General features: G+C 39.5%; 1 protein-coding gene across 2 annotated transcripts in view; it reads right to left on the reverse strand.

Annotated features, from left to right (window-relative positions):
• Nucleotides 1–26,350, reverse strand: part of SH3RF1 (SH3 domain containing ring finger 1) — a 94,906-nt gene extending 68,556 nt beyond the window's left edge. For both annotated transcript variants that reach the window (XM_072406036.1, XM_072406035.1), the window contains exons 1-2: nucleotides 26,151–26,350; nucleotides 15,755–16,248 (exon numbers count right to left, since the gene is read on the reverse strand). In XM_072406036.1, the coding sequence (XP_072262137.1) occupies nucleotides 15,755–16,177 (423 nt within the window). In that variant the 5' untranslated portion in view covers nucleotides 16,178–16,248; nucleotides 26,151–26,350. The remainder of the gene's footprint in view (nucleotides 1–15,754; nucleotides 16,249–26,150) is intronic.
• Between the last annotated feature and the right edge of the window lie 166 nt (nucleotides 26,351–26,516).

Here is a 26,516-nt window from a genome sequence, read left to right on the forward strand (position 1 = left end):
ACCATGAAAGGATAACAACAAACTTCAGCAAGAACAAAAGTCTTTTTAGCTCACAGCTCTGCCTCTCACACACTGTATCAGCACATTTTGCATGCACTGCATTATAGGAAATGCAACATATGAAGTTGAGACTAAACGACTGACTGGGCAGGAGCATATACCTGAAAGGGGAGATCCAGGACAACATATATGGTGAGGAGTGGGCTGGATGATGCTTTAAGTCCATCAGACAAGAAATGATTGGGGCTTAGTACCCCCCGCTGAAGCTTGTAATGCCTGGTATATAAAAGTCACACTGTGCAGTAAAATTAAACTGGTCACATTCCATCCAGGATAGAACTATCTATAAGTGTGCAAATAGATAGGTAATGCTGGAGTTCAGCTTTCAGCCATAGAAGCAGCATGACTGTTATGAATAAGAAATTTAGGAGAGTCATTGGAAGTGTCTATATTTCTAATATGAAAGCTGTACTGTAATGTTAGGCCTAACACATATTAGATATCAGTTCTATTATTTCAATCTAAAAGTACATTTTGTGATTTATGGAAAGTATATTTAAGTATAGAGAGGTCACTGAAAACATTATTCTAAGTTTATATTCTTGGCAGCATGAAATGCCTTTTGTCTACATGAAATCATGCCTATTAGAGCAGAATAGTGATGGGAGAACATGATTGTAAAAGATATCATTCCATTACTGGAGATGACATCACTAACACATTTATGGTCAATAAACAGCTCATACATATCCAGGAAAGGAGGACAAGTCATCTGGGAATCTAAATGATCTGAAAACAGTACAAACATGGAATTTTCACCATAGCTTGAAGATGAACCGCAGGCAGATATCATCAAACACCAAATGAGTGATGGAATGTAACCATCTAAAATCATTTAGGGTTCATTCAAAACTATTTACTAAAAATGTGCAGCCATAAAAATATTATTACAACAACACCCAGAACACTTGACATGTTTATGTGCTGTCCCATTCATGCTCAAGGGCAGCCCATTGGGCCTGATTTATTCTCTCCAAGACTGGGAGAACCTGAGTGATCCACGACTAAAAGGATTTCCTAAAATTAATTTGCTATTACCGGTAGTAGGCAAATGTTTTCAGTTCATAACCAGATCCATTGCTGGTTTGTTGAATCACCCAGGCTCTCCCATGATAGTCTATCATCTAGTATTGGAGAGTTTTAATTAATCAGGCCTATTGTATTAATATTGTTGTATTATTATTAAAGGGGATTTATACAGCGCCTTCTGAGTACCTAAATTCAGAAATTTCACTTTACATAAAAGGGTAGGCAACCCTTTTATGTACAGTAAAAATTCTTTTTTTTTTTTTTTTTTAATAAAAAAGGGTGCAGCACCCTTTAATTCTTTCACCACCTAGGCGATCGAGAATGAATGGAAGCGCAATGCCTCCCGATATACCTACGTCAGGCATCCCGGGAGGCTCTGCGCAGAAGGAGCCTTTTCACTCAAACAGAAAAAGCTAATTTTTTTTCATCCTATGTCACAAGATCTCGCGCCTGGGTGGGGTGACAAAGGGTGAAGAACCAGGAAATAGAGAGGAAGATGGCAGCGCCCGGAGCGCCGGCTCCTGGACGACGCAGGACCTGATGGACACCCCTGGAGCAATCAGACTGCACTGCGGGATTGGAAGGTAAGTGCATATACTTTTTTTTTTGCTGTTCTTAGTTTAGTTATTCTTTAAATAGACAAATGACAGACAGTGACACAGGAGGACGAGAGGACCCTGCACCGCAGAGCTTACAATCTAGGACCCAAACTTCTGATGTACATACACATTACAGCACAAAACAATGCACAGTAAGACAATTTTAGGTCGGTTTGGTGTCTTAGCAGCTCATTCAAATTACCAGTCTGTCCTAATGTGCATGAACCATGAGAAAGAATAAAATGGGCCCTAAATGTACCAAAGACTGGTACATTTCTAATGATTTTTGAAATATTAAAGTAAATGAAATAATCATATTTTGTAGCCACAAAATGTAACAGAATGATAATTAAAAGTTACAATACTGAAACGGCAGAGGTGGGGCAAAGCTGGAGTGAGGGTTCAAGAGTGCCATAAAAACCAAATATTTGGTTGCAAACACAGCCAATAAAATGTTGACAGCTTACCCACATGAGTCTTGTGGTCTTGTCAAGGGTCATTCAATTTTCCTTCATTAAGACCCTGTTACCTAGGATAACTTCCCCAGGATCTCTCAGCATTTGCTTGCTTAATTAAAATTGAACAAAACCTATACACAAAGCAGCTATGCCGATTCTCTCTGCATTTCCTGCTGTTCTACACAATGTCACAGCTGATTCTCTTCTTCCAGGGAATTTACCCTCAGGTATTTGTAAATGCCTCTGTGCTTGTCAATGCTTTACAAAAAAATTCATAGAAAAATAGCGGGGAATATGTAGAACACGTTTTATAGCTCTTAGTATAGAAGACAAGTTGTTATAATAAAAGCAGCATAGGTTTATACAGCATTCCATAAAATTCTTCCACATTCACTATGAAATGGCTTTAACAACACATAGGTGTAGAATAGTTTGTATGATCACAAGTCAGTATCCAAGGGCCAGGCTAAAAGGGGACACAAAGCCTAAATACTGCAAAATGATGTCAACCAACCAATGATGTCAAATGGCAAGTTTAATTTAAAAGTATAGGAAAATTTGGCATTTTGCTTGGAAGTATCTAGTATCGGGAGTGTAAAATTAAGGGTGCATACAGTCTAAATCCACATTCAGAATAGCAATCTCTCTCTGCCTGATTAACTTTCTGCTAGGCCAAAGAGTAGTCGGAAAAGCCTCAATCTATACAAATCTTCATTTAGCACAGCCTTGTAAAAAAAAAAAAAAAAAAAAACTTTCAGGTCTTCAGGGAACCCCTTCTATAATTACTATATTCACAGATCACAGTACCTTGGTGTTGTGGTCAGTGAGAAAAGTGTCTCCTACATTGATGGACAGTGGGAAGAATGTCATCCTTACATTTAGCTAAAAAAGATTGTTGGAATCACTTAAACTGAACTGAGGGGGACAAAATTCTCAAGGAATCCTTGGAAACCTCTGGAGGAACCCTGGTAGAGAACAACTGAATTAGAGAGATTCTGTTACTTTTTTACAATTTATTCTGATATTCAATGTGACAGCAAACTTTATACAGACCACCAATGAAAGGGGGAGAGATCTGCACTGACCACAATGTAAAAGAACAATGTACAGTAAGCACTAACAGAGGAGTTTTTACAAAGACCAACAATTTATTGGAGGTATTTATACTGATTACCATCTTATAAGGGAAATTAGTGGCCAGTGAAAGTTCATCCTTTACACTTGTGGTCTTAAAAGTTAGCATGGGCGATAAAACTCCCTTTTCACTTTCCAACCCATTATTTTATTATTTATATAAAAACAATCAATCACCAACTGTATGCTAGAAATGAACAGCCAGACATTATTCTCAATGTATTTTATGATCATCACTGCATGGTCCTGCCAAAACATATTACTCCTTCAGTTTATTCAGCTTACATAAGAACGCAGAATAAACAAGCATTTGTTTTATTAGGGTTGTAGGTTTTCATTCTGTTCTGTAAAGAGCCATCCCCTCGATTCACATTCTGCATCTGCTGGTACACACAGCTGCTGCAGGATTCAATTGCTATCCAATTTAAGGAAAGCGAAATACAGCGCAAATTAAATCTGCTGCAGAAAACGCAATTCATACAAAGCCGTTCTACAAAGAATCAATTAGACTGCTTGATAACAAACGGCTTACCATTTACAGCATAAAGCTAAGGAATAGAACACTGAGCTGGGAGATTATTACACACTGACATCAAATAATTCTGCCATAGAAAAGATTTTATAGGATCTGCCTTGCCTTTAGTAGGAATGACAATGCCCGCTGGCAAGATGATTTTTTTAGTTATTAAAGCAAAGATGTGGCCATGTCCTTAATGACCTTTTTATATAATGAATTATTGCAAACAAGTTTCGTGTAAATTAACAATAACTTCCAGATCATTTTCCTTAATCACAAAACCAGATTCGGCTTAAAACACCCTTTAAATGAACTCTAATTCTGCATACAAAAATAGTGAGCAAGCATGATTCATCACCCACCCCCTACAATAAAACTACCAGATTACAATCTTTTTGTAGGGTGCTAGAATTCACTAGGTATTCCAGCATCCCCTGGGGCTGTGGGGCCTGAATGCATGTCATCCCAGCCTGGCCAAACATGATGGTCGAAGTTCTGACATCCAAATGAGGACTGGAAAAAGATGTCAAGAGTACATGACTCAAAAAAAAATTGCAATCAGACAAGTAATTATTTTACTGCACAATGCCCTTGGCTGTCCTTTTTGCAATAAAGGTCCTGCCTGGTCGCAATTTTTTGATTTAATGGCTTAGTTCTTCTTTAAAGTAGAAGTCCAGCCAAAGAGATAGTTCAAGGCATCCATCAAATAATATTTTATATATATTATATATATAATATAATCACAAATATAAAATATTATAACAAATATAAATATAATATATATATATTATATATATATAATATATATAATATATTGGAAGGATATACCTAATGAGAAAACAGACTGTAATAGTGCAAGTAAAAATCCAGAATTCTGAACACAGAACATTTAAAAGGTAGGGGTCAATAAAGGATCAGGAAAAAAGAATGACAGTTCCATTTTTTTGTACTAAAGTAAAACAATATATTATAAAATTACTTCTACATTGCATAATGTGTTCCCCTATATCTACAAAGAAAAATAACACTTCACACACTTCGTTCTAGAGAAAAGAGATGCAGAGTACGTGGTAAATTTAGCACTTAAAAGTTTGAACTCCTCTGTACTTTTTAGCTATTTATGGAGACAAATCCATATACCACAAAGAGGGGTGTTAGTCATCAGAAGTCATGTCTGGACACAGTAAACTATACCAATACTCCTTAGTAGAAGAAACAATCTACCATATCAGTCATCACCTGGCTTTTATGTGAGACCACATAGGCACGTGTGTACCTACAATAATGCGGGTGAGTCAGTGTTTCTCCAGGCTGGCTTTTTCTAAGCAATATGGATGGAGGAGGAGGGGGGAACCATATTGTATTAGCAAGTGACTGTGTAGTAGACGTGTTAACACAAGTTTGTAATTCTGCCAAGAGGAACACAAAGTTATTAAGATAAAAGCCTCTAGCTGAAAATTATACATTTAAAAACCCCACTATTTTGTCCCCTCCTAAAGTCATCTCTGCTATGTCATCATGACTGATAGACGATACATAACACACCATATAAATACTGGAAAGAGCCCAGAGATGTTCTGAAACGTGTTATTACTGTAGCTCTGACTACTTTATAATCTGCAACATGCCACGATTTGCCATGCACCAATCCGTCAAGGGAAACCTTGCTAGTACATAATCAGTATGTACAGCAACAACACAACTTTTAGTATCATAAACTAGGTTTTTATATCCTGAATGCAAAAATAAAAACTCATTAGGACTAGGTACACACATGCAATGGTTCTTGTCTGATAATCGGCTCAGGGCTCATATGGGATGAGGATCTGGCATGTGTACAGTGCTCGTCATCTATCGTCATAACAATCGTCCTGGCGGATCCACAGATTGATGGACGACAAACGTTCATAATGGAAGTGAGTGCAGCAGGGTGCCGCTCCATAGTTTCCCCCCCTGCCCTCTCCATGGAACAGAATGGCGCTGTATGTACAGCACTCATTCATGCAACGTGTAGTCATTTGTTGTTGAAAAGGATCGTGAAAGAACCTTTCCAAAGACAATTATTGCACGTGTGTACATAGCCTTAGCTTAGCTTTGCTTTACCAAATAATACAACCACTTTTGTCATCTGTGTTAGTCCAGCCACACACGTTTGCAAGCAATCACACTGAATCAAGCATTGCTGTTTGACAATACTGTGTGTGATAACTACAAAGAATTGCAATAACTAGCTTAAAAAATGCTGGGTATGGCAATTCTTTGGCGGAATCACAGATAAGGAACCATTTCTGCTTTCTCCAAAGAGAAGGATGGTGACCGGTGGTGCCAGAGAAGGATGTGGGGATTGCAGACTATTCCTGCCTGATCTACTCAGTGAAAGAGTTTATCATCTCCAGTCTTTCCTAAACTATAACTAACATTTTGACAAAGACGACAATTTTAAAGTAATGTACTAGCGTACTAAAAGACGCACACAAGACACACATTCTTCTCTTTGCCCTATTCTGAGTAAAGAACAAAGCCCTAGGTCATTTTTTTGCCATCCGATTGTTCTTTAATAACACACCTTCTCACTTATTATTCAAAGCAACCTTATCACCTTGCTATGAAATAAAGATGACGCAGCTCAGACCTCTCCACCCTAAACCTTTATTCAAACAACTACCAGAGAGCTTTGGCCGCAGTTAGTAAAAGTCAGTCTTTTTCAAGATAGCGTATAAACCTTTTATCAAACCAGAACATTAACAAAGGAACCTAGAAAGAAGGGGGAAACAAAAGTATGTCCACCGCTGAGTGACTTCACCAATAAGGTGAACCAGTGACACGGAACCAAAGGTGGTTTCCTTTACAGAGCAGGAAATCTGTTAGTCAGGATGGTTCAGTGCTCTTCAATGAAGCTGTACATTATTGGAAACTTTATCTACAGTCACAGGGCACAAATGTGAACATCTTAGACGTAAATAACAGATCCTAGGCAGAGCTTGGCCACAGGGAGCCCGTATCATTGTAGATAACCTCAGCAGAGAATGACAACTACAATAAACATCATGAAATCTATTAGCTGAACTAATATAAATTGAAAATCTTAAGGAAGGTCTTAAAAAAAAATTGTTACAGAGCCTTACAAATATCTGTTCATTGTGAATTAATCCTTCCTTAATAGTGCAGTGTTCCCCCCAGGACATTTTAGCTGGGTGCACCACCCGGCACTTTTCAGTAACCACCCGGGTTTTTTTGGGTGATTATTGAAAAGTTGGGTCACAATACAGGGGTCACCACCTGTCTACAATTTTTTCCCACCCAGCTTAAGAAAAATTCTGGAGAAATTACTGTAGTCTGTCTACCAAAACATTTTGTGTATTATGATGTTTCACATTATTATCACAAAACAGTTACTAGAGAAAGCAGTTGAGCTCACGCATATATGCTGGGCCCTAAATGGTTTTGTACCTGTAAAGTGATGAATAATATCTATGTTAAATTAATAATTAAAGTACTGTATATAGATTCTGAGAGATCCCTCGGTTTTGGGTTGGCTTGTATTCCAATATAAGATCATATCTATCGTACGTTAGTACATTACACAAGGAAGTACTACAAAGCAGAGAAGTATTGGTAATGTGTGTGCAGGATGGAGTAAAAAGTCACATTCTAACTTGGTGAATAATCACTCTGGTATGTGGTAGCTATGCTTGTGGTAAATACTACACAAATGACTGGCCGCTGATTGATTAGACACACAATAACTGGCAAATAATAACATTGTCTACATTTCATCCGTCAGTGCGTGTACTCCATGAAATCAGTTTGATTTTCCATTCCTAGCAGCAAGCTAAATGAATAGTTTGAACATTCAGAGCTGGTAAAACGTCAGATTGTTGGTATGTTATAATATTGTTGTAGCTGCAACATTTTTAAAGCAAAAGTAAACTATACTTTTGCTATGACTCTGAAATGTTGTTGTCACTTCCCTTGCGCTCCAAAAAAAAAAAAAAAATATATATATATATATATATACGGTATATATATTATTTTGCGTAAACTACTAGTCCCATAAACCCACCTTGTATTAGAGACAAAGTCCAGCCAGTATAACAATCATGTGTTCTCCCATAGACAATACTGAAATGAGCATAGACATAGTTAGTCAAGTTAATAAAAAAAAGACATAAGTCCATTAAGTTCTACCACTAAAGAAATAAACACATCCCTGATATAAATCCCTATGAACAGAGTAAGGCAAAGTAAAAAAAAAAACCCTGGTACAATTTGCTCCAACAGGGAAAAACACAAAGCTAAATTACCAGGCACAAATGAGGAAAAAAGGTGTAAAAATTAAAACTACTCCATATGATGGATGTAACATTTAAGCCTAGATACACTTTAAATAAAAATCATGAACTTTCTGTAGAATTAATTAAGGTGAAATAAATATGCACATGTATTTCAGAGCTTCGGCATGTGCCAAACTAATCTGGAAAATGAACTGCAGCAAAATTAAGCAAGGCCAGTGACATGGAATCTTCCAATAACCCCTCATAGAGCATAAGGTGTACTGAACAGAAACGGTGTAATATGATGGAAAGATCGCTATACTGACTAGTTCCGTCCTGTGAATAGGATTTCACTGCAAGCCAATCTAGAGACATTACTGTGGCACAGGACACCATAGATAACCTGCTATTAATGCAACCAAATCTCTTCCTCCCTGCAGTTGGAAAATACTCAATGAGCTGCCACAATACATTACTTCATCAGCTCACAAAGGATGCATTCAGTCTCTCGATTTAAAGGCAAGAGGTCAATGACAGTACACCTTTCAGGCTTAAAAAGGATGTTTTCTAATAAAAGGCACAACATTTTACATTCATAATAAATACATAAGGTTTTTTTTTTGTAAGTGTAACTTTAAAAGCAAAACATTAGAAAAAATGTTATAAAGCAGTGAATATGAATGCTACCAAATATTCACCGATTGTGAATCAATCACTGACAAATAAATATGTCCCATGATGCTTTAGGCTTCTCTACCCGCTAAATTAGGGTGATATTGGTGCAGCAGATCCTCTGCCACCCCCTTTACTCCCGCTGCTGTTAACTGGGAAAACCCCGACAGAAGATATTAACATTTTTTATTATATTATTATTAATATTAAACAGGATTTATATAGTGCTAACATATTACACGGCGTTGTACAGTAAATAGGGAAGTTTTTTTTTACATGTTACTGGCACAAAGAAACATTAAATGTGCCAAATGTCACCTAATGAATATTCGTGGTTGCCTCATGAAACCAAGCAATACATGCAAATAATAAATAGGGTGGTACATAAATGTTTGAATCCCAGCCAAAAGTATAAAAAATGCACAAGAACAGCAGATTGCAGAGGAAAATGTCATGAATTTTTTATTTCCCCAAAGAATTACAGATTCAGGCTTCTCGCCATCCATTGTCAAGGTAGTTCTGACAAACTTTCCATAGGGGACCAACTTCTGCTGTTACCAAGATAATGAAATGGATCATGGCTGCTGCCACAATCTGGGCTATCTGTGCCTTTTAGATCAGACTGGGGAAAACATGAGAAACAGCACCAAATAGGTCATGTCTTAATAGATAAATTATATAATGAATTATATTCACAGACAGAGATATTGTTGTATAACAAGCAATAGCTAAATGGATTTCTTGTTGAATCCTTGTGCTTTTAAAATATTCTATAAATGGAATATGACCACATCTTAAAATATTCTAAAAACCCCAACTCAGGATTCTATTTTTTTTTTTAAATTGATGTATATGTCAGCTAGAACTCATTAGATATTAATCTTGTGCTGTCTAAAGCTGCGTACACATTTTTTGTCTTTTTATCTTTCAAGATCCTTTACAACGACAAAAGACTGAAAGATGTATGAATGATGTACATACAGCACCATTCTGCTCTATGGAGAGGGGGTAACGACGGAGCGGAAACCGCTGCTCTCTCCCCTTCACTTCCATTACAATCGTTCCTCGTCCGTGGATCTGCCAGGACGGATCCATGAATGATGAGCGCTGTACACACGCCAGACTCTTGTCCGATATCAGCCCTGAGGCGATTATCAGACAAGAATCCTCTGACATTTACGTAGAAGAAACACTGCACAATAGTTATTCCTGAGTGGTCATATATATATATATATATATATATATATATATATATATATATATATATATATATATATATATATATATACATACACACACACATACACACACATACATACATACACACATATATATACATATACACATACACATCTATAGATCTAATTTTGTATATTTAATTAATGTAACACATTTGAAATGCTGCCATAGGATGAAATGACATGAAATGAATCACGATTAACATGGAAATTTTTATTGTTGAAAAAAATAGGTTTGGGTGTAAAACAACATTTCCAAAGCATACGTATCTTGGAAATACTCTAATGACAAGTTTGGAATGTGTAATAAAAGAAATCACTTCAAATCCCAAAAGGCCACCAGACATGAAAAACTATATTTCTGGGCAATTTTAAAGACTGATTGAAAATCTTTTTTTTATAAAAGTTGGAATAAGGACGATTACACACAAAGGCTTCCTCGGTATAGTGCAATCATAGTAGGATGAGGTGACCGCACTAACCCTGCCTGGAAACTTCAGATTGATCTGTGAAATGGATGAAGGCCCTGCATACCACATTTACCAGAGTAAAAGGAAACGGTGGCATCCTGGGAATGAAAAGACAGAATGTATTAACTCTGTCTTAAAAACAGAACATCAAGGGATATAAAAAAATAGTGCCATGGAAAATAAAGATTGCCTATACAAAACCACCAAATACACCCAGTTATTCTTCAACAACAATATAGCACTCAGACGTTAAGTGACAGCAGTTTGTGTTGCTAAATACTGTAGGGCTGCGTACACACATTGGATTTTTGTTGTTGGAAAGGATCTTTCACAAACTTTTCAAACAGCAAAAGACTGAAAGATGCATGAACGAGCAATGTACATACAGCACTGTTCTGCTCTATGGAGAAGGAAGGGGGAGAACAATGGAGCGGCACCCGGCTGTGCTCTCTCACCTTCACTTGCATTGCAGTCGTTCTTGGATCTGCCTGGACGGATCCATGAAGGACGTGCACTGTACACATCATCTGACATGTGCACGTAGCCTCAGCTAAGCAGTTTCTCATACAGAAACAGAGTTAAACATTATATAACCCTGTAAAACCAATACAAGTAGGCCTGTTATGAGGAGGGGGCACAGGAAGTACTTGATCAAAAGCAAATTTGGAACATCACAAGGGGGAGGGGGCCAGGAAAGTTACCCAGTATGGGAAACAGGATTTCTGATGGTGGTCTTGAATACAAGCATATGCTACCTGACAATACAGGTGATGTACTGATCCATCAGTGAAATACCAGACAGGCCAAGGGTGCTCCTCTTCTGCGAGCCAAGTCATAAATCACAGCAATTAAAAGCCCAATCATGACATATGCTAACTACATATCTTTCTGCTCTTCTATGCAAAAGATCAAAAAATGTTTTTTCTTTCAATTAGTATAAATTGAAAAGGCTTAAAAAAAGTTTAATCCTTAGTAGTATAGGATTCAGCACATAGATGGTAAAGGACTGACATGCTCCAAATCCAACACGAGGAGTGAAAATGGGTTGTAGTATATAATCAGTACAAACAGAAGCATCCATTTCCATGGACAAATCTTCAAAGCCAAGTATTGTCCCTGGAAATCTGGAACAGCTGGCAGAAGCTCTGAAGTCTGGGTACATTTACACAGTATGAAGTATCAGCAAACTAGAGAAATCCTGTAATCTGCCAATGATTTCCATACATATGAAATGTGTTCCTGATGTTCTTGATAAAGTCTCTGATCGGTGAGGCGGCCACATGGTCACTGTTGTGAATGTCACAAGGCGCAGCATGACTTGTGGCCTCCAATCTGGAAAGGGCTTTTTAGATGTTATCACTGCAGAAAACATGTGGTAGTAAGAGATCTGTGCAATGGGCAAAGCCCACCACAATATCTGATCAGACTTAAGGACAAAATTCAGCTAATAAAATAAAAAATGGTGGTGCTTTGCTAGCCAGGAGATCAAAATAAAGCCTTGCTGAAAACACCAACCAGCTAATTACTGGTGAACTCTTTCCAGACTAACAATTCTGAGAATACTTGTATACCGCACATTCTGTTACCCAGAGCCAGTGTCTGGGGGAATGCCTTCACTGTCCCGCTGAGCTGACCTCTTCAAGATGAATTCCCTATTACAGACACAAACCATAAATCATATTTATGACTTATTTGCACCTAATAACTTGCCTATTATCTAGCTCTGGTTTTACTATAGTCTGTACCTTTTGGTTTAAACCATTCAGACTATTTACATGAGTTCTTTGTAGTCTGTAAATTAAATCCAGATTATTGGTATTTAAAATAAAAGTACTTGTTAGGAGTACCATGTTAGTTATTGGGTATTGCAGAAAGTTTTGTGATTATGCTAAAGTTTTTAGGATATCACTATTAAGTGATATCTTAAAGTTGTTTAATAACAAGTTTAATTTATTACTCAACCCTCTGGTTTGCAGCAATACTAACCTTCCTCCAAAGCACTTTTCACTGTGTGGCCCTGTAAAAACCTTCCTGTCTGTTCCTCTTCTTTTTTTTACAAAGTTGTACCATGTTTAATTAATTCCTTTGGCTGAACTGTATTTACAGTATCCAGTGGGATATGGCTCACTCATGAGGATGAGTGGGATCACAATGCACAAGAACACCAAGTAGGAGTAAAGTAGAAGAAGAACGCTGCACTTAACCAGGTTAGAATTAAAGGCTGAACTAAAGTTCCACTTTTGTGAATACACCATCAGGCAGGTCAATATTGCAGAAGAGGACAGACGTTGTCGCTTCTGGAATAATCCTTCCTAAATGCCTGATCACTCTGGGTATCTGGCAAAAAGCTGACCTGCACATACACAGCGTCAGCTTTGGTTGCAAGGATACTCACCAATCTTGGCTTTCCCTGCATGCCGAGAAATGAACTCCTGCGATTTACATCATCCCCGCCTGGCCAATCAAGATGGCTGGGGGACCCTTTACAGGAAGAGAAGAAAGAAGAAGATGGCGGCTCCCTGCGAAGGAACACAGGCTTAGTTCTGCTTTAAGCAAAACACTAGTTCACTAAAAGTCAACTTGACCTTTATAGATTCAAATTTTTAGGACAACTTCCCTAAACTATCAAACATTACCTTTCCAGGTCTTTTCCTGATGTACTGATGTCACAGACATGTTTCATACCTTGGTTCCAGTAATCTTCTATTGTGCTTTGATGATTTATAATTAAGGATCACACATACAACTAGGCAAGTTAAAGAACATTCTGACTGGTATGGGACAACGTGATTACAAATGTGTGTTGGATAAGAAGATTGTGACATTTAACTTGGAAAACTGTGAGCCTGGAAGACTTCTGTGATCCAAGAGGAAGAGAACAGGACATTTAAATGTAAATGACGAAAACTAAATACTGAAATAATCCAGAGGTAAACTATTTGGCAAAAAGGACATGCTAATAGAGCCAAAGATATGTCTGTATGATAAAATGGGAGTATTAAAATATTTAATATTGAGGATCACTAGATCAGATGCAAGATTTTTCCTGGATGTACTCTTTTCTTTAGGCTAAAAAAATCAGGCTGTTCCACGCTACCATACTCCCTGATATGAGCATGGAAAACTCAAATTTCAGCCATACTCTGAAGTGACAAAACAGATCTGTGCACTGAACAGGGCATTCTCTTCACTTAATTGAATCCTAAGGAGTCAGAATACAATGTGACAAATAGAGAGCCGTGTCTTATTTGATACAGGATTCCCAGTCACTGTGAAGGCAGGTAATTAAACCTCTAATTGACCTCATCTCCTGCCAGGGCACTGTGAGATATGCGGGTATGCAGAAGCCGACATCAGACATCTGTCTGCAGAAGCAGAAACTCCAAAAACCTAGTCTACAAATATTAGCACAGCCTGGGGAAAAATTGAATATGAATGCGTAGTCACCATTACCATTTTTATTTTAGTGCAGCTACAAAATGTTCAGTCCCCTCTAGTGATGTATACTAGTGTTCTAGTGATGCTCAGAGCTAAACAATACATTGTACTGCATTCTGGAAAATGTTAAAATGACAAGTAAATCGTCATTATTACACTCTGTTGTAACAGTGCAAGGACCATCTACATGTATGTAGAGAATCCTGTGTAATCCTATTTGTAGCACCTTCATCAATATGTAAAACATCAAATGCAAAAAAAGATGGTTTATAGTACTTTGGTTTAATATATGATTGTTTTCAGGTAACAGATCTATGTAATCCCAAGTGTCAGATGTTTTATTGTTTGCATAGTCCACATTTAGCAAATGGATAATACCAAATTCCCAAACATTATGGGTTCAATAATCCCACCTGAGATCATGTGGACTAAAGAGTTTTCAGATGAAACTCCCCAAATTCTGTAGTCCTGGAGCCTTTGTTATAGGGAGAAGGCTGTTTTCTATATCCTGTTCTACACATAAAAAAGAAATGGTTATAACATCCAACTAAAGTCACATATTTGCCCTATAGCTGCTAATATAAAGATGGTGCATGGTTGTAAAAAGTGTACAATAGCTCAGAAAATGTGCTGCAATAAAAAGACAACATTATGTAGAACATAAGACACCACACCCAGGATTAACCCGCTCTTCCTAGACAGCTGCTCACAATAAGCAATAACCAGATCGAGACAGATGTTTGGCATCACCCTTTCAAAAAGTTTCTCCATCCTGACAAACCATTGTAGCAGAAAATCCTTACATATTCAAACAAATCTGCAGCAAGATTAACAGTGTCAAAGGTGGGTGGATTTAACTAAGTCCTGGGGCAACATCCCAAAGGGACATGTGTCAGGATTGCCTTACACAGCTCTAAGAATGAGGATTCCACATTGCACCTCATGTGAGCTGAGGAGAAGAGCACAAAATGCAGCTCTCTACAGCTGGAACATTGGCTCTGTCCCAGGGTAGCTGAAGAACAGCCCAATTAGAAATGGGGTATTTTTTTCAATTGAGGTTACAAAATCACTGCATACCACATATCAGCATAGTTTGTGTTTCTGGGAGAACAGTCAATATGGTTTTGCGAATCTTCAATAGTTTCTACCTGCACAAACCCCCATCTTTACTTTATGATGAGTCTCAATATTACTCGTGCAGCAACCTAACAGGGAAGACATCTACTGTGTCTTGTACCCCAGTAACCTTTATTCATGCTTAAAGCAGAAGTTCCCCTTTAATGGAACAGATCAGACAGATGATTATTGCAGAAAGGGACTGGTAATGTCCACTCTTCAATAATCCCTCCTGCCTGTCTGATTGCTCTGGGTATCCGGCAAAAAGTTGTAATGCGCATGTGCGTGCGGGCAATGAACTGCCATGTGGTTCCTAAACAGGAAGTAAACCACAATGGTGCACATGGCATGGCATGCAGTCATCCTGGCGCACCATTGTGGTTTACTTCTTGTTTAAGAACCACAACAGGAAGAGAAAATGTCCCTAAGTGTTGGAAATGCCCCTGTAAGATGATCTCACCAAACAGGTCCAGACTGAGGTTTTACACAAGAAAAGGAATAGAATTATCTTGGGGCTCTGGGTTTTGTCAGCTTAAATCATGTTTTCTCATAAATGTTCATGTGTATATTCTGTGTGCAATGTTTGGTTCAGATACACAAATAATAAATGTAGCTCATTTTGTATGCTCAAACACCGACTTTAAAACTGAAGGTAATGTACAATACACAAATCCTGATTGAGAAGGAAGAGCCAGCATTATATTAACCATTTGTAAATTGACTAAAGAATATTTGTGCTTTTTACTCACCCTGACAGGGGGGCTCCGTGCTTGTATCCTCTGTGGTCCCCCTTGATTACTCTGTGCATCACTAGTGCCACAATTAGTAGTTACATTGCCTTGTGCTCTTAATGCATTTGTGTTATTCCCAGTGTGTGGCCCTGTTCCAGGTTTCCTCGGCCTCTGTTTGATTCCATCCAGCAGTCGGACCAGGAGGATATTGCTGGGAAGTTCATCCACCCCACACTCTACCAGCGTCCTACACTCCGGGCAGCGCAGCTCGCTCCGGGAACTGACAATCCCCAACAGGCAACGTTTACAGAATGTGTGCTGACATGGCAAGACTTTAGCAGAGGCGTCGAGTCTCTCCAGACATACTGGGCACTCTAAAAGGTCCAACAGAGCGGATTCATCCATGCTTTTCTCAGCACTGGTCTGCAAGGAGACGAGCATTTGTAGAAAAATCCCACTTGGTCTTGGCAATTCAGAGCTGATTATGTGATATCCATGCCTCTAATCGTCACCTAGACAGACACGTAATAAGACAGGAAGGGAAAATAAACACAAACACGTGTTTTAGTCCACAAAAGCACAAGACAAATAATCAGCTCAGCTTATTGTAATTATAACAGGATATCACCACTCTGCCTCTGTTTTTTGTTACCAGTCCTATTATATTGTTTGATGGAAAAGGAAAATATGTGCTTGGAATGTGAACTGAACACAATTAAATTTCATTACATTTTAATCTACACACTTTTTCCCATGGAGCATAATCACAGTTTGACAAATTACCAATAATCCTGGATAAATGTATACTTTATTAAAGACTATAATGATCTCTTAGGCAGATGTAAATGATTGCGGATCACCATGGAGGTTCTGTGAAAACATAAAGGCACAAAGTACACACTTGGCTGCCAAAACCTGTCCTCCGAGAGCTCATCAGTGAAGGTTAATGTAAAATCTCACTGAAGCCAGTGGCTGAAAATACAAGGACACAAACCAAAAGAGTCTGCTATTCACTAAAATAGGAGGTTTGTGCAAGTTAGTAGGCTTTAATAATGTGGACCCTCCTAAGATGTGTATGTCAAGCAAGCAGTTTTAATAAATGTAACAAAACCCATTGTAGTCAACAAATGAAGCCAACAACTACAGTGTTCTCCCCAGCCCCTTTTAGCTGGGCACACCACCCGGCACTTTTCAGCAACCACCCGGCTGTTTTTGGGGGTACCAACCACCTACAATTTCTTCTCACCCAGCTTAACAAAATTTCTGGGTTGAGAACTAAACTAATAACAATAAACCATAGCAAACACATTTAGTCTTAGAATCATGTTTTTGGCATGCTAATCTCTTTAGAATGCAGCGCTGAACCCAGAAATTTTTTAAGCTGGGTGACAAGAAATTTTAGGAAGGTGGCAGCCCCTGAATTGTGACCCAACTCATCAGTAACCACCCAAAAACAGGTGGGTGGTTGCTGAAAAGTTCCGGGTGGTGCACCCAACTAAAAGGGGCTGGGAGAACATTGTGTATGGGAATTGAAATATGAAATATGCTATACCATGTAGTGCTCAACCCAGAAATTTATTTAGGCTGAATGGGAAGAATTGTTTGGCGGGTGGCAGCCCCTGTATGGTGACCAAACTGTTCAGTATCCAACCAAAAACAGCCAGGTGGTTACTGAAATGTGCCGGGTGGTGGAACACTGCCATGATTCTTCAACTATGCTCTAACACTGAACTTTCATTTACTTGATATTAAAGAACGTCTGCAGCATATGTTATTCTGTCATAATGACATACAGAACCTGCAACAAGGTATTTAGTGTCACTTACAGGATAAGAGTGAAACTAAGCGTGTGCCAGATCGTAAGCTGACCTGGCTCCTATCAGTCTCTATGGAGCGGAGTATAATTGTGTGCTGGCACATGCACAGTAGTGTGCTGCTAGAGTATTTACATTGGAGGAAGAGAGCCAGGGACATAGCGGGGTATGGTAATCATATCTACCTAATATTTATCTGTCAATAAACAACAACATGGGAGCACTGTACGTGTGTACGTAGCCTTGGACGATAAAAATGCAGCTAATGCATAAATACCTCTACATTGAAGGCCACTCTATTGTCCTTATACAAGTTTGACAATTTTTGCACTGAAATCTATTGAATTAAACATCACAGGAGTCTAGAAACCATTAGACTGATTTTCATTAACTTGGATTAACATTTTGGTCATTTTAGAAATCTCTTGCAATGATACTACAATCCCTGCTGAAATGAATTGTTTGCCCAAATAATTTGGACTATTTCCTCAAGAACAAGGCCAACACTGCCTTCTGTTTCAACAAAGCATTAAATGTAATCTGCCTTTTACATGATCACAGAATAAATCCCAGCAAGCAAGAGGACTGAATAAAACGCATCTGCTAATTATCTGATAGAAATTATAACTGTGAGCTTTACAAGAGACAAACACATCGTTTTATTACGAGATCACTTTGTGTTATTCCACAGGTAAAATAGTGAGGACTTTCATTTACGGTAACACACCACGATTACTAACCGGGTGCTAGTAATAATAACCCAACAATTGTATCACCCCTCATCCATTTAACAGTCCAACAGTTTACCTTAAAATCGGATTAAAAATCTTACACACACTCATTCCTCATACGCATATATTACCAATGAGGATAACACCACACAACTTGGTGGGAAACACAAGCATACGGGATTTCCCCAAAGTGTCAAATGCAAAAAAGGCTAAAGGTGGCCACACAACAAAAACAGCAGGGAACTTTCCCCGGAAACCACAAGCTGAACGGAAAGCTCCTTGCTGTATACCATAACAAAAGGTAGGGATATTTACATTGCCTGTTAGGGAACACAACCACCAGAAGTGCTTTCCAGGTAACGGAGATAGTAACCATTGGCTGGTGGCTGTCTGGGAGCATTCCTGGCTCAATGTCTAATGCCATTCCAAACAGCAATATTAGTTGCAATCAATGTTTGATCAAAATCTACTGGTGTCAGGCAGAAATCTAGTGAACAATCTATATGAGAGATATTGATAGATCACCAGATCATACATCATTGATCTAGCTGTTCTCCCCAGCCCTTTTTAGCCGAGCGCACCACCCAGCACTTTTCAGTAATCCCCCCAGCTGATTTTGGGTGGTTACTAAAGAGTTTGGTCACAATACAGTGGCTGCCACCAACCTACAATTTTTTCAAATATTTTGGGTTAAACAATGATTATTAAGGAAACTGGCCAACTGCAATAAAGGAGACATGGGTAACTGGAGAGGTAAGCATACTTCTATTCCCTCTACTGCAGAGAATTTGGTCTGCATCAACCAAGCTTCTTATCAAAGCACACACCAATATTAATCAGCTAGGGAAGTGGATGGAAAGCCATAGCCATGGGCTCCTTTCGTAAATGCTACTTTTCTGGCTATCATTCCCCTCTTTTAGTCCCATTACTTTTAGTAGTTGGTCCAAAACCAGGATAAAGGCCAACTAACCTGATCTGTACAGACAGGACAGCTCAACCCAAAGCTTGTGGGTAAAAATTTTTACATGCAAGCAATGCCTTTATTGGCTAACTGGCTCCTTTCCATAGGCATTGTTCCTGTCAGTCATTTAGTGATACGGCAGAACAAAAACAACCTTAGGGCACAGATGTACAGACACCAGATATTAACTTACCATGATCTCAAAGGTTCACCTCAGGCAACACAAATTTAGGAGTTTCCTCCCATATAACTCATATAAATAGACAAAAAATACTTATGTGTTTATGTTTTTACACTGGATTTTACTGTGCATGGAATTGTGTTTTCTAGAGCATTTTCGTTTAGGTTTTTTCCCTAACTTCCTTTTTCTATTGGAGAGAAAGACAGATAAAAGAGTAGTGTTGCCTTGTAGCATGTTTTGTGCGCTACGCTCCATAAAATTGCATCATGTCTACATTCTTCTCCAACACCAACCAGTACAAGGCTTTGGTGTGAACAGGGCACATAAAGAATAATTGTTTTTGTAATATCCTTGTATTGGGACTATGTTGGGAAACATTGCCCAACACAGCTGGGGTGACCAGCACTTATTGTTCATTCAGCATTATTATAAAGCACTCTTTAGAGAAGGAATGGATACTTGGCTTGGATTGGTTGTCTGGTCTGGTTGTGCCTGTCCCTATCAATAATATTCCTATTTCATTATATAGCATTACCATAATATACAGCACTTTACAAGGAACCCATTCACATCAGTTCTTCTTTGTAGGGGATCACAAAGTAAAAAGGGTCTAAAGAAGGCTGCAGCACTGGAATGCAATTCACACACAAGGGACAATTTTAGTAACTAGTTAATACCATCTTTATAAATTTTTAAACCTTTTGCTGCAAAATCCACACCCTTTATAGACATACCCTACACAGACACTTTGCCCTATGGTCCAGCCCTTGTTATCTTCCAATATGAATGACACCCAGATTCATCCAACCTATTTCTCAGAATCCCAGACGGTCATGATCACACATTCACATGCCTTCTGTACAGGCATGTACAGTACATTGACTGCTAAGGCTAGGAAGTAACAAATATATGATGATGTGTGGATGTAAAGCTACAGGCACAAAAACATTAATTACAAAGAAATAGATTTCCAATATAAATCCAATATATGCACACCTAACAACATTGCTGAACCCAGATATCACAGTGTTCTTCTCTTCTTTTTGTCTGGTGCATCACTCTGACCATCCAGCTTGTCCAACCTCTGCCCCACCTCAACCCCGGATGCCCTGTCAAACCTCCAAGTTGTATTATCACATGAGAAATATTCCCTGGTAACCTGGTGTCATTGGTAATGTTCATGTGCTAGATACGTCTGTCCCTTTCCACACTAGCCATCCTGAATATAAACCCCAGCACACACATATAAGTTGTGCATGTGCAGCGTGAAGTTGGTTGACAGGGATATCTGATTTTCTGGCTTCTCTAGCTTATGCAGGGAATAAATGATCTCCCACATGCTTACGCAAGTTTAATTTTCCCGGCACAGCCAATCAAGATGTTCAAAGATCGCCTATGGGAAAGTGAAGAAGGAAGATGGCAGTGCTCTGCGATAGAACGGGGAGTAATCATGGGTTTAATTCCACTTTAATCATTATTACATAGATCTAGAGGACAATTCCATACACACGACTCATTGAATTTAGGGAACATTTACTTTTCCAGGAGATCAGCATTTGGTTCACCACAGGGTTTTTTAACGAAGTGTCATTTTTAAAAGGGGTTTTTCTTTAGAAATGGTATTACAGTTGATTTACATGAACAGATTAGATATAGTAAAGGCTTAAACTTCTTTCTTGTAAGAGATTTATTGAAAATGCCATTAGCTAAAACTGCAATCCAGACTGTCTGCTTTCATAACTATTTATTTCAGACTGACTCACTAACCACCATGGATCCCAGATAATTGGCACATTAAACAATCTCAAATTTGTAATTGGAAATCAATAAGTATTGATAAGCATGAATGGATGTTTTAAGGCACACAATAATAATAATGCCTGTGGGATGGATTGTTTTCTATGTGTGGTGCCCTACCAGGCACACAATGAATACACACAACTGACACAAAGGCAGGAAAAGCAGCACAGACACATAATTCAATGCTGGGAAAACTACACAAAGTCTCTGAGTCAACTTGTTTCATCAGAACAATTCTATCCCCAGACGAAGCAGATAATACTTATAGAATACCCAGAACAGGCATTTAGTGCCAAAGTGGGTGCAGAATCTCATACATCATTCAATGTAATAATAATGACACAGTGTGAAGCTGAGCAGACGACAGTATGGTGCTGCAAACACAGAAACCATTAAATCTCCATGATGAGAAATAGAAAGCTTGGACCAAACAACATCAGAATGCAAAGTATATATTTGTGTCTAAACAAAGGAGTCTGGAGCGTCATCCACTTCTAGATTGAAAGGAAGAAGTAATAAAAAGCTGACATTGCCCCAGGACTGATATACAACCTAGGGGTCAGCGGATGGCATCTTTTATCTGGAGCTTCTCACATTGATATTTTACTGAATGACAGACTCCTTGTAAAGCAAACACAATAACAGCATCAATCCTAGCTGATGTTCAATGGTATATGAATACCAAGCAACCAAATAATAATAATAAACATGGACCTAGTCACTGCTCTGAAAAGTCATGACCAGTATTATATAACAGTATATAAGCTATATATTACTCTGGAATAAAGATAGCTGATATGTGCAATCCCTAGGACATGTTCAGGGATATATTCTATAGTCAGGATCAAACTGATGTTTCTTCCTGGGAGCCGTATCATTACCCCTATGGGCTGCGTAGTTTCCTGGTTTGCATTGCTTTTGTCTGATTCTGGTTTCATATATAAGACTAAAGCCGCATACACACTTGCAATTATAGTTGTTGCAAAGGATCTTTCACGATCCTTTCCAACGACTAAGCACTCCACAATGCATGAGCGATGCTGTACATAACACACCGTTCTGCTCTATGCAGAGGGGAAGGGGAAGCGCTCTCCCCCTTTACTTGCATTACGATCATTCGTCGTCCATGGATCCGCCAAGACGGTCGTTCAGACGATGAATGACGTGCGCTTGACACACTTCGGATTCTTGTCCGATATCGGCCTTGACTTGATTATCGGGCAGGAACCATTGGAAGTGTTTACGTAGCTAAATAAACTTAAGCTGCGTACACACGTGCAATTTTTGTCGTTGGAAAGGATCTTTCACGATCCTTTCCAACGACAAAGGACTACATGATGCATGTACATACAGCACCGTTCTGCTCTATGGAGAGGGGGAGAGCGACGGAGCGGCACCCTGCTGCGCGCTCTCCCCTTCCCTTTCATTAGGATCGGTCGTCGTTCATTGTCCGTGGATCCGCCAGGACGGTTGTTCAGACGATGGACGACGCCGACTATACACACGCCAGATAAAAATCTGACGCATGTACGCAGCTTTAGCCACCAATGTGTACCAATCAATGAACAATTGAGAGTTCAACTTAAACATTTTTATATGGCCTATACAAGTGGTAACAATAAAAGTCTTGTATAAATTATATATATATATTATAGTCCTGTATGCGTTAATGTATTATGTGCAGCAGATCAGGGCTTGGAAATACCTTGAAATACCATATTCTCCCCCTTCAGTACCAATCAGTCACAACCTGGCAGATTTGTATGGTAGGGCATAGAGGGTGAGATCTGTAATGGGTACAGGGAAAAGAAGGGCTAACATTTTGTACTGAATGATCATATTAAGAAACAACAATAAAAAGGTACAACTATAAAATTGGGGTAGTTATTGGGTATTGGGGTGTATACAATACATATGTAATTTCTGGTATGTGATTTCAATTCACTTTAGTGATCCTGAACTCAGAGAATGGTCATGTATCCTGCCAGGTGAATGCACAGCTGGGCATGTTACCAGGGTGTTTGGCACCATCACACAGGACAATAGCCATAATGCTGCTCTGAGCCGAGTGTCTGTGCCCAGCACCCGTACGTGATCATAGACAAAAGCCTATGGCAGCTCATGTAGTACAAGCCTCATATCAATGGAAGACACAAAGGGTCTGCTGGAGAATCTTCCAGGTCCATGAGTTTCTATGACATTTACAGGACAGTGTCACAAGGACAAAGACTATCAAAGCATCACGAAACCTCAATGTTACCCCATATAGGGTTGTGAAATAAGGACTGGAGGTTAAAGTGGACCTATCGTTACATTTTTGATATTTTTTGTAAAAGGGGTAAAAAACCCTTTAAAATAATGAAAAATTAGTTTTCTTTTTTGTAAAATACTAATAATTATAAGTTTTTGGGGTACGAACCCCCTGCCTTTGTGTTGTGGGAGTAAAGACTGAATGAGAAACCTGCCTAATCTGGGACATGCGCAGAAGAAGCTTTCCCAGAATGTGAATGTGAGGGGTGATCTACACTTTATTTTTTACATTTTCAGGGAGAAATGTCACCCGATCTTTTGAGACCAGGCGGCGGAAGAAGAGCCCAGAAAAGGATGGGGGCGCCCGCTGTCCCATCCACATCGGAAAGAAGAAAGAATCTGGGACGGTGCAGGGCCACATGGAATCAGGGGCTCTTCAAACATAAGTGGTATTGTTTTTACTGTAAAGCTACGTACACACGTCAGATTTTTATCGCCCGATAATCGGCATCGGCCAATTATCGGGCGAAAATCTGCCGTGTGTTAAGGACTGGAGGTTAAAGTGGACCTATCGTTACATTTTTGATATTTTTTGTAAAAGGGGTAAAAAACCCTTTAAAATAATGAAAAATTAGTTTTTTTTTTGTAAAATACTAATAATTATAATTTTTTTGGGGGGTGCACCCCCTGCCTTTGTGTTGTGGCAGTAAAGACTGAATGAGAAACCTGCGTCACAAGTCCCAGGAGGCTCCTGCATGCTCCTTTTACGTATGCCTAATCTGGGACATGCGCAGAAGAAGCTTTCCCAGAATGTGAATGTGAGGGGAGATCTACACTTTATTTTTTACATTTTCAGGGAGAAATGTCACCCGATCTTTTGAGACCAGGCGACGGAAGAAGAGCCCAGAAAAGGATGGGGGCGCCCGCTGTCCCATCCACATCGGAAAGAAGAAAGAATCTAGGACGGTGCAGGGCCACATGGAATCAGGGGCTCTTCAAACATAAGTGGTATTGTTTTTACTGTAAGTTCTGCTGTAATGTGTGCAATAAGGGATGACAGAAGGTGTGTGATATCAGAGATATATATTTATATATACGTATATTTATACACACAAAGCATGCCAGGGAGCCTGCACACAAGTGTTTTTGTAGCAAGGCCCCAGAATAACACAGACATTCCACATGAACTCTCATGCCCACCATGGACTGAACACGTTATAATAGAAGCAGACAGAGCGTTATTAGGGGCACCGAGGGCACACATAGATAGGGAATAGGTAGGGAATGGGGGGAATGGGGGCTGGGCACACAGAGGAGCAGCTTCCACTCAGTGACTAGATACAGGCATTCAGCAGTTGCTATGGTAACCAGGGAAGGAACGAGCCTTCCTATAGGCCGACATTCCTGTGAGGAAGAAAAGATCTTCTTTACTAAGTGAGGAAATAAAATGTGAATGAGAGGGGAAAGCTGGGGGCTGGATTCACACGTCGCCTGACAGACCCAGGGAGATAGAATGCCGCAACTCCATGGACATATACTACTATATATATATATATATATATATATATATATATATATATATATATATAATGACAGAAGCACAGCCGGGGTGGGGAAACATATAACAACATAACATATAACATGTAACAACACAACAAGTAACAACATAACAAAACATGTAACAACATAGCATATAACATGTAACAATATAAGAAGTGACAACACAACATAACATATAACAAAATAACAACATAACATATAACATGTAACAATATAGGAAGTGACAACACAACATAACATATAACAAAATAACAACATAACATATAACATGTAACAACACAACAACATAACATGTAATATTATAACAACATAACATGTAACAATAAAGGAAGTGACAACACAACATAACATATAACAATATAGGAAGTGACGACACAACATAACATATAACAATATAAGTGGTAAAGTATTGTAAATCCACTTGTATATATACCAGCGACGTGTTAAAACCCCTGCCAAGTTTTACGCTATGTCTCCCCATCAGGAGGATTCACCCCCTGTAATGCACAATATAACATGAATAACAGGTGAATATGACAACAAGGACACCAGTGCCGGTGACAACCTTTAACGCTTCTCCCCTTGCCTTGGAGAGATTTATTCACACTTCCTGTTGTGTCTACACAACAGGAAGTGGAAATAAATCTGACATAACACATAGCCAATAAAACATAGAAGTGGTTTAACCCTTTCCATGCACACACCCCATTCTGACTTGCCATGCAGTATAGCTGTCCCTCCTGCCATGCTGACCTCCTCACCTGGTGAAGTACTTACCTGTATGATGGGTCAGTGGCCCCTAGTAATAAAGCCGGGGGGTGACAAGGAGTATGAGCGGCTCCCCTGCCAGGTAGTGCAGCCAGCACTGTGCAGCAGATGAGTGACAGGTCTCCATGCTGCATGGATTATTAGCATTCCTCATCACTGCAGAGGGGAAATCTTCCCATAACAAGAATGTCAGCCCTCAGGTGAGATCCCCCGACCAGAGACCACACATCCCTGCTGCCAATCACAGCTCACCCCGATCATACATGAGCGATCCACACATACAGGTGTCATGGACGATCCCAGCACCCAACCAGGAACTACAACTCCTACACGTCCCATACACACCGACCTGCACAGGGAGAGTCCAGCACTCCTCAGCATGAAGACAGCACGATCCTCCGGAGATCACCGCCTGCAACCCTTCACAGCCTGGGACCCAACCGGGGGCCCTACAAGCAGCGCCCGCTGTGACAATGTCTCCGCTGTCTTTGTCCCTGCGGTGTGTGTGTGAGCGCTGCCCGTGTATGAGTGTCTCCTTCTCCCGGGGACTCTCCTCCCCCTCCCCCTGCCATCCGACAGCAGGCACGTCACAGCCACAGGAGGGCGGGGCGGAGGGGGAGGAGACAGCGGGTGGGGAAATGATTGGCAGCTCCGCACAGACACAGCTGCAAAGGAAGGCTGACCTGTGTGCAGAGTTCATTCACCCGGGGCCACC

The sequence above is a fragment of the Pyxicephalus adspersus genome, chromosome 3 (genome assembly GCF_032062135.1).
Source record: "Pyxicephalus adspersus chromosome 3, UCB_Pads_2.0, whole genome shotgun sequence".
Lineage (NCBI taxonomy): Eukaryota > Metazoa > Chordata > Amphibia > Anura > Pyxicephalidae > Pyxicephalus > Pyxicephalus adspersus.